This window comes from Dipteris shenzhenensis, chromosome 31 (assembly GCF_047967505.1).
Source record: "Dipteris shenzhenensis isolate YYH24624 ecotype China chromosome 31, Dip_SZ_1.0, whole genome shotgun sequence".
In the NCBI taxonomy this organism is placed as follows: Eukaryota; Viridiplantae; Streptophyta; class Polypodiopsida; order Gleicheniales; family Dipteridaceae; genus Dipteris; species Dipteris shenzhenensis.
The window spans coordinates 4309410-4319385 of record NC_141626.1 but is presented as its reverse complement, the minus strand read 5'-3'; the positions used below and the strand labels follow the sequence as shown (position 1 = coordinate 4319385).

The 9976-nt window shown below is 44.4% G+C and overlaps 1 protein-coding gene across 1 annotated transcript; it reads left to right on the top strand.

Annotated features, from left to right (window-relative positions):
- The first annotated feature begins 5124 nt into the window (after window positions 1–5124).
- LOC147880926 (uncharacterized) lies at window positions 5125–9125 on the top strand. The gene is made up of 2 exons (XM_087370235.1): window positions 5125–5229; window positions 7778–9125. Exon 2 carries the CDS (start codon window positions 7850–7852, stop codon window positions 8786–8788), a length of 939 nt encoding a protein of 312 aa, XP_087226361.1. The 5' UTR covers window positions 5125–5229; window positions 7778–7849; the 3' UTR covers window positions 8789–9125.
- Window positions 9126–9976: the final 851 nt, after the last annotated feature.

Sequence of the window (9976 nt, the reverse complement as noted above, 5' to 3'; positions counted from 1 at the left end):
AAAGATGGACGGAAGCTTTGGGTGGTTCCTACTACTTCATGACGCTAATCGATGACTACAGTAGAAGGATATGGATATACTTCCTGAAGACTAAAGACAAGGCTTTTAGTAGGTTCAAGGAATGGCATGTAATGGTCGAGAAAGAAACGGGGAGGAAGGTGAAGAAGTTGAGATCAAACAGAGGTGGAGAGTTCACATCAATTGAATTCGAAAGTTGCTGCAAAAGTCACGGAATCAAGAGGCAGAAACCCCCGCCACATACATCACAGCAAAATGGAGTAGCAGAACGCAAGATGCACATCATCTGCGAAATGGGCCGGAGTATGATGAAAGGGAAAGATTTGCCAAAGTCTTTCTGGGCTGAAGCATGTAACACTGCAGTTTACATCCTGAATCGTAGCTACACGAAGGCTGTGAACGACGGGATGACTCCACTGCAAGCCTTTTCTGGTAAGAAACCTTTAGCTGCACATTTCAGAGTTTTTGGATGTGACTGTTTTGTGCATGTCCTTGATGCTACCAGGACCAAATGGGAACCGAAGAGCTGGAAGTGCATTTTCCTGGGCTACAGTGAAGAGGCGAAGGGTTACCGTCTCTATAACCCTATTACCAAGAAGGTAATTGTAAGTCGCGATGTGGTCTTCTCAGAACATCCGCATCAATTGGAGGAGGATGCTTCCTTCCCAGACAACCAGGACTAGGATATCCATCCAGTACCACCATCAACAGCAGACCGAACTCCCCCAACGGTGCTTGGGAGGATTCAAGACAAAGAAGATGAAGAAGAGCCTGCAGAACCACAACGGCAACGGCCATTCCCGAAGTGGGTAAAGCAGCTTTTGGATAGTAGAGAACCTCCAGCCATTGAGGAGGAACCATCCGAACACCGCCGGTCCAAGAGATTAGAGGAGCAAAGAAGGGCGCAAGAACACTTGGTCAACTATGCTTTGATGACAGAAGTGATCCATGCTGATGAACCCAAGTGTCTTGAAGAGGCACAGGGCGATGATAGGTGGATGGAGGCTATGCAGTTGGAGTATGGCTCCATAATGAAGAACAACACTTGGGACCTTGTGGATCGACCACCAAAACGCAAGGTAATCGGAATCAAGTGGGTGTACAAGACCAAGTACAAGTCCGATGGCACGTTGGATAAGTACAAGGCTCGGCTCATGGCAAAAGGATTTGCACAGTTACATGGTTTTGATTATCAAGATACTTTTGCTCCCACAGCTCGACTAACCATTATTCGCAGTGTTTTGGCTTTAGCTGCCCAAGGAAGTTGGCCCGTGTTTCAGATGGATGTGAAATCCGCCTTTCTGAATGGAGATCTCAAGGAGGAGGTATACGTGGAACAACCACCAGGTTTTGAGATCCCCGGTTCAGAAGGTAAAGTCTACAAACTGAATTCAGCCCCCACGAGCGTGGTACCAGCGAATTGATGCCTACTTTCTGCAAAACGGGTTCAGGAGGAGCCCATCTGATGCAAATTTGTATATCTTCAGAGAAGGAGGCAGGTGTATGATCGTGGTCCTTTATGTGGACGACCTTGTCATAACAAGAAACCATGAAGACAAGATCTCGCAAACGAAGCATTTGCTAGGAAGAGAGTTTGAAATGACAAACCTCACACTGATGCATTTTTGTTTGGGGATTGAAGTTTGGCAGGAGCCGAAACAGATCTTCATTTCACAGCTGAAGTATGCTGGAGAGATACTGAAGGCATTTGGCATGGCTGAGTGCAAGACAGTTGGTACCCCTATGGAGGTTGACGTGAAGCTCTCAAATGAGGATTCATCACCACTGGTGGACGAAGCGAAGTACAGAAGGCTTGTGGGCAGCTTGATTTACCTGTGCAACACACGGCCGGACATCAGTTTTGCGACTGCACTTGATTATGGCATCACCTATACCAAGGACAACATCTTGACTGGATTCTGTGACTCGGATTGGGCAGGAGACGTGGATAGCAGGAGATCAGTGACAAGGTACTGTTTCTCACTTGGATCTGGAGTTGTGTCATGGGTCAGCAAGAAGCAACCCATAGTTGCTCTTTCTTCTACCGAGGCTGAGTACAAATCTGCATGCTTTGCTTCTTGCGAGGCAGTGTGGTTGAGGAGGATTTTGGGGGACATGGGTGCATTGCAGAACAAGCCTACGCAGTTATCATGTGACAATCAGAGTTGCATAGCGATTGCAAAGAACCCGGTGTTCCACGCTCGCACAAAACACATTGAGATTCAATATCACTTTGTACGCGAGCTCATCATGGATGGAGAGGTCGACTTGGTGTACTGTCCGACTACAGAGAATGCTGCGGACATCTTCACGAAGGCTCTTGGAAGAGACTTGCTGGAGAGGCATCTTCATCGACTTGGCATTGGGCCGAAAAAGTAAGTTCACTTGCAGGTGGACATTGAGGAGGGGTGTTAGATATCAATGCTCCACTCTCATGTAACTACACGGGAACCAGCTAACTCTACTTGTAAGCCCCCCATATGAGGAGAAGGCATTTGAGTAGCTCGGTTATCCGGTAGGTCCTGGTTTGGATACCAGATGGGGGCCATGTGTGGCCTGATGGCTGGATGGCTTCAGATAGAGTTGGCACACCGCCAACTAGGCTACATGCAAGTGCGAGAAGGCATCCCTTGACTGACCGCACTGAGGGTAGACGGAGCATTTCCCGGGACAGCCCACTTTCGGGTTGCGAGGCCCGTTTGGAGCCTCAAATGATCCCAGATGGTGGCTGTGGGCCGAATGGATACTGTAGGTTAGTTGCTCTGTTTTGCGCACCGGTTCTATCGTATGGTCGGTGGCCTATTTCGGGACCGAACCCCAGTCGACCGTTTTGGGTGGACTGGGTCGGTCACCCAATTGGGCCTAACCGACTACGACTGGTGGCTATATAAGAGCAAGCTCGTGAAGCCCATTTCATCACTGGCTACAGCAACCCTGATTCCTTAGCATCTAGCCTCCGTCTTCTATTGTTTCCAGCACGCCATCGAAGCTTCTTTCACAGGAGCGCACGGTTGGGAGGCAGTGCCATCTATTGTATCAGTTCTACAGTATTCAAATTTTTGATTCTCCATACTATCTTGTTTTCTCTCTTGTGTACGAGATCCTGTTATCTGTTGAGCACAGACGTTGTATTATTTTCTTACACATGGAAGGTCAGAAGTACATTCTATACATGCAGTTAATGGCATGCAAAACCTGCAGCGCAAGCAATGATGTTAGAAAAACAATTGTTGCAGCGGGGGTTAAAATATTCGCTATACAACATTACTTTTCGGAGACATCCATAGGGCAAGCCAATTGACACGGTGACCCTGAAGAAATAATGAAACATGCCGAAGCTAGCTAGGCACCACTGATTCACACTTGGGTGCCCTCAATCCTTTCCATCACACCTTTCTCTGTCATTTCTACCTTTCCTTGACCTTAGCAACGTCCTCAAATCCCTGCTTGCATCGACTCCATGCCATTCAGCTTGACTTCTAAAATCTCCCCATGTTGCTTGTTGACACAGTAGTTGCTCAAGCCTTCTTCTCCTCCTCCTCCTCCTCCTCCTCCACTCTTTTGACACAATCGTGGATTTCTACATTGCCGTTGCACTTAGCCAGCCTTTCAAGTACCCTTTGCAACATGGTCTGCCTTCTACATTTGCTTGTGCATTCGTTAAGAATCCACAACTCCCTTCTCCTTCCTGTTTCTAGCTTGGACAATGCCATCTACCAACATTGCATCTACCTCGCAGCTCGCGCTTTGTTTCCCAACTCTTCGTGTTTACTATGGCTCTTTGAACTCTCCCCTCTCATCAATATTCTCGATTAATTAGGTGCACATATACTCCCCTCAAGCTCCCCTTCCTTAGCGCCTCCTCATTTTGCCTCCACCATCGCGCTTCAGAATCCACTATGGTTTGAAAGTCGACGTTGTGGTGGGCGATTGGGAGCTGAGGAGGAGACATGATTAGCTTGGCAATCTAGTGTGATAGATCCTTGTCCAATGGCTTGTAGAACCTGCGTTCACCATCCCAGCAAATGCAAACGAGTCACTAGTTTGTGTGAGACTCCGACTTTCCACGTGTTCCCCATATGGATGTATAAAGAACCCTCTGCGCAAGTACAAATGGACTACTAGTTGTGTGAGACTCAGACTTTCCATGCTGTTGATTTTATAGAAAAGAAGTGGAAGATTCAAATAGATTTATGAAAGGTTCATCAAAAACTTAGCAAGCTTTTTGCAAAAACATAGAAATCTTAAGGCTTCAGTTGTAGATTGAAAAGCAAAGGTATGTGGCCTATCTTGTTGACTATAACTGCAAGCTGATAGGCTCATTAATGGCCCAACACTCCTCCCTTGTGCCCTGCCCGAAACCCTTCCTTTTACATTGACAGCTTGCCCATCCTGTTGATGTTCAATAGATGCAATGCATTCAGCCCATTTGCAAGCCATGCAAATCTTACATATCATGGGAACCACTTGTTGTTGTCCTTACAAAATTGATCCAAAGGTTTACCTTAACTCAGCTATTACATGCAACTCTGTGACGATTGTGTGAGCGGGTTTTGTAAAGAGCTCATGCAAAACTATTTCTCATTAAGTAGTGCAAAAGAGAAGGTAGCAGAATTCAAATGTCAAGGAGGTGGTGCCAAAAATGTGGATTGGCTCTATACTCTTTGACAAGAAGGATTCAAATTGCAAAATGTGGCCCCAACTCTCCTCTTGCCACTTTAGATAGATAGATATGGAATCTGGATAAATAAATATACAGATTTCAATTATACAATTTATAACAATTGTGACATTAAGAGCCACAACATAAAATTCAGGGTGGCTGAGATCTTCAGTATGCGGTATGGAGTGTGGTTCTTCAAGAGTGGTGGCGCATCAGGAATTTTATGCTCAGGCCTGGTTGTAACCTTTTATTTCCCTCCTTTTAATATATATATTTTTGCGCGCAAAAAAAAAACAATTGTGACATTTGCAATTATGGTGAAGTGTGGATGGGTGGTACAAAGCAGTAATGCATGGGGGAGATAATAAGCAAGCAGCAACTAACTAACTAATGGGTAGTAAGTAGTGAGTGAGTACCCACCATTGTCATCTCCGTCTACTCTAGTATTAATAAGTATCTATCTACCTACTATTTAACTCTCAAAGATTCTCATCGTCTCCTCAACAGCGCGGGAAGTATCGTTTGTGGAGCTTTGCGCAGGCGCGCAGGTATTTCCTTCCTCGCTGTTTCTGCTGCTGCTTCTGCTTCTGCTTCGGACTTATCGGCTGTTGGCTTTCGTGCCCTATTGCGTTTTGGGCCTCTAGCGCCTTACGTGGTAATGCCCACCCTGGGTTCTCTGCCTCCGTCTGGAACTTGTTCTTGTTCTTCGCGTTCTCGCGCTCTTGGGGTGGGAGAGACGCGCGCACAGAGAGATAGATGGATAGATACAGAGAGAGAGAGAGAGAGAGAGAGAGAGAGCGCTTTTGCCTTTACAGTCTCACACTCCAACTTCGAATATAATCGCTGCCGTCATCTTCATCAGTCAGCAGCATCGGATGCTGTGCATGCCTTGGTCTAGGGGCAATCTCTGTCTGAGAGAATGTAAAGGAGGGGGGAAGAGAGAGAGGTCTACAACAAGCCTACTCACGACCGCCTGGTTTCTTTTACAAACAATGCGCTTCTGCTTGCTTGCAATCTTTAGCCTTCTCTTTATAGCGCACAATCATTACGGAGTTGAGTTTACGGGTTCTATGGTTGGCAGGGTTCTGAAGAGACCAGAAAGAGGAGGCGGGCATGCACATGACGAAAGACATAACTCTCCTCTTTGTGCGCGTGCGTGTGTTACTATGGCTTGGCCATTCTTCCCAGTCCATGGATGAGAACCCCCATATCTGTTTCTCGGCTTAGAACGTCTCATGCAATACTCTCAGGCGATACTTACTGGCTTATCCCCCTTTAAGAGTTCATCTGCTATTGCTCGAGACACCGCATTCTTCGCGTGATTATCACGCTTTTTTCTGCCCAATGCGTCTGCTCGCCCTACACATGAAGTAAGCTCCTAGCAATCGACAGAAAGAAATGAGCTGCTCTACCAAGAACGAAAGAATCTATCCCTACTGGTTGAACGAAGTGTTCCTCTTTCCTTTTACAACTACGACGCATATTCTAGTTCTTGGTTGGTCGCGCATTAAATCTTTATTCAACTCAAAATCGCTTTGATCCTTTTAGTGAAAGGTGTCAATCTAATGCTGTCAACCAGCTAGCATTCATTTCCGTTAGTGCCGCTATGATAATGATTTCTCTGTTACATTGCTAATGATGACAATCGTTCGAAATTATATCGGCTTTGGGTTTCTACATGTTAAAAGATACCCTATACTTTTAGCTGACTTTCTTGTTCTCATTGCTTATGTTTTGAATAGGTTACTCTTTTCTTAGTACTTGTTTGTATTTTCGGTATCACATTGTTTACATATATTGGATTGATTACATGCAGGTTTTACCTTTGAGGGCTGCATTGAGTTGCAGCGATTTGCGTTGGGTTTACGAACATTGTTTTGAATAGCCATGTTTGAGTAGACGGTTGTGTAACCTTTGAGATGATTTTGTTTTCTTCTTGCTTCAGTATAGTGTGACACGTGGTCTGCTGAAGCGTGTCTGAACTATGATTTGTTACATCTAAAGATAAGATCTTTTATGTTCAGACGCTTAGAACGATCTGTCCTGCAGCTTTACCTATGTCCAGATTTTGTAGTCATTGCAAGCTGTCGTCATGACGCACTGCCTTACTAGTGAGAAAAAACCCTTTTGTGCAACCATATGGACGCAGGGTCCAGGCAGCACCTCTTTACTGAAATTGCTGTTGGTGAGAATGATCTTATTCAAACAGGAAAATTCTGATTTTAGTCCTTCCTGTCCTGAATGCAGTGAGACGCATCTTGATGAGAGGTTTTGAAAGTATTTTATCGTTTTGAGCTCAGAAACCTGTGCTCACAAAGCTGTCTAGAACTCAAAACTTCAGAAAACTTTATGGGCTGCAAAATCTCTATTAGTATCATAGTTGCACATTGATTTTGAAATCTCAGTATAAAGATGTCCCCTCCCATTGAAAACTTTGCAGCCCAGGTAAGACTTTTGAATCCTGAGATAGTTCTGAACTTATCATGTACAATCATGTAGCTTGAATGAATTCAACTAAAGAAACACCTAGGAAATCTTGACAAAGTGGATGTCGTTTTTGTAGCCAATGTGCTGTAACATAATTTCCTGAAGTCTATGATTGCTCATTTACTGCTACTTTTGTGATTGCTTTCCTGATTCTCATCTTTGGTGCATGGTTGACAATGCAAAGTATGTCATATAGTCTAGATCTCTCGAGTGATGTACTTGTTTGCATGCATATCTCATCACCTGAGTTTCTTTGGTGCAAGTGGTTGAATCTGAATGGGCTAGCAAAGTTCAGAAAACTCTCTGAATTTCCGATATAATTGGACTATGATACATGTGTCAAATGTAAGGTGTTGTTTGGATTGTTTACACTCGGTCTTTTGCTGGCCCCTGTGTAAATTTTCTGAAAATTTTATGAGTTCAGGAGATACTGTGGGTTGCTCGTATTGGTGTTATTCCTCTACCATCTTTGCTGCCCTTCTTACAGTGTCTCTGGAAACTTTCTCGAGTCAAGGAGATATATACTGTAAATGCCCATTGCAAGCCATAGTGGTTGAATTTGCTACACTGATACATCTCATTTCTGTCAATCTTACTGTTATAAATCAGGAAAAATTAAGACTTGAATCTGTGAGCTTGAATGAGAGATCAAGATTGACTCTGAAGTGCCAGTTTAATCTGATGAATAAGGAGAAGGATGCCATGCTACAAAAGGCAGACAACAAGGCCAAAAAGCCTAAGCGAAGGAAAAGTGATGGCTGTCCTGGAGAATCAGAAAACAGCTTTATCGGGAAAAAAGTTCACGGAATAGTGGATGGGTCTTTTGATGCTGGATATCTTCTTACAGTCAGAGTTGGAGACTCCCCTACTGTTCTTAGAGGTCTGGTGTTTGAACCGGGTTTGTCAGTTCCTTTGTCCAATATTATTGATGTTGCTCCTAAAGTGACTGCTACAACTCGAGATCAGCGCACGGCTCTTGCCACCTTCATACGACCCAATCCAGTTGTTGGTTCAGTAACACGGTCATCTCCTGCTTCAATTATAGAACCAAAAATGCTACCAACTGATGCCCGATCCAATGCAGTGACAACCGAGAGTACTCCTTTTAAAAAGACTCAGATACCTTCATCAACAGAGCTGGGACAAGAGGGTTCTGGGCAGGCAGATCCTGTAGCTAGAGATGAGGAAAAGAGTGCACAACAGGCAGACCTGGTGGCAGAAGATCTGGAGCAAGTGTGTGCAGGGCTGGGACGTCGTCCGTCAGCTACAAGGCAGGATCAAGTGGGCGTAGGGGATGGAGGCCACGCAGCTCATGCATTCACAGGTTCTGTTGCTGGAGAGCAGGAGCATGGAGGTGGAGGGCAGTCAGAACCAATGACCACAGAGCGGGTGATTAGTGAGCATGAGCAAGTCGGTGCAGGGCTGGAAGATCCAATGATCACAGATACAGTAACCAGGGAGATGCATCTGGGTGCAGGACAGGAAGATATGGATGTGGAGAGAACAGTTGCAGGGCCAGCTGGGAGGTTGGCAGCAGATGCTAAAGGCAAGGTGGCCCAACTGTCTCAAGCACACAGCAAGGACACATCTGCTGACGATGAGCTAAACCAACAGTCTTAGGACAGTCAGTTTCCTTAACTGGAAAAGTCATGATGCTAGAATGCAGTAGGTGATGTTTCAGCTTATCAAATAGTTTCTTCTAATCGTAGATGTTTTGAAGTAGCTTATTTGCAGGAACGTTCTTTGCTGCTTTCCCACAATTCAAGGCAAATATTGAAAGTAGACAGTGTGAAATGGTTGAGATCCTGGAGGAGCAGATGGTAAAGATAATGTAGCCTTGCTACTGGATTGCCTGCATTGGCCATGTCAATATTCTTGGCAGGCTTCCATGATTAAAGTGGTGCAATTGAAATTTGGACAATGTTTTTTGTAATGACTTTTGGTTTTAATGCTTCTCTCAGATTTAGATGGTTGCTTAGTGTCTTCTTGCTTCTCTTCTTGTTGCAAAACTTGACGGGAAATATATAGTCTTTCTGTTATTCTTTGTCTTATCTTTAAGGTCCATTAAGTGCTCTTAACAATTTTTAGGCAGCGTAATGTGTTGGAAATCTGGCTTAATAAACGGATATGCTTTTATCTGCAACTACTATTAGTTTGAGAGGTTTCTGCTATGCATGATGGAGTTGATGTTTTGTTACCTTGATTGCTCTAGTTTGTTTCAATGCCGGTTTTTTCTGTGTGAGGCACTAACACCCACCAGACAACTCATGGAGAACACTTTCCCCCCACCTTAAGTATTTGGTGCCACCTCTAGCTCATATGCTGTTTCTTATGTTTAGTCACGTCTTAGCTACAGGATGCTGAATGATGAAAAACTGACAATTTTAACATCACAAGCATCATATACAGCAAATCTAAGTGCAATGCTCAACATTCGAACTTGGAAACCCATGATGCTAGAATCTAGTGGGTGATGTTTCGGCTTATCAAATAGTTTCTGCTAATTGTAGACACTTCAAAGTAGCTTATTTGCAGGAACCTTCAAGGGTGCTTTCCCAATTCAATGCAAGTATATAAAGTAGATAATCAAAACGGTTGAGACCCTGGAGGAGCAGAAGGTAAGTCTTGCTATCCATGCAATTTAAATTTGGACAAATGTTTTTTGTAATGGCCTTTGATTTTAATGCTTTGGCTCGGATTTAAATGATTGCTTAGGGTCTTCTTGCTTCTAATCTTGTTGCAAAACCTGATGGGTAATAAATGGAGTCTTTTTTGCCATTGTGTGTCTTATCATTCAGGTTGAAGTGC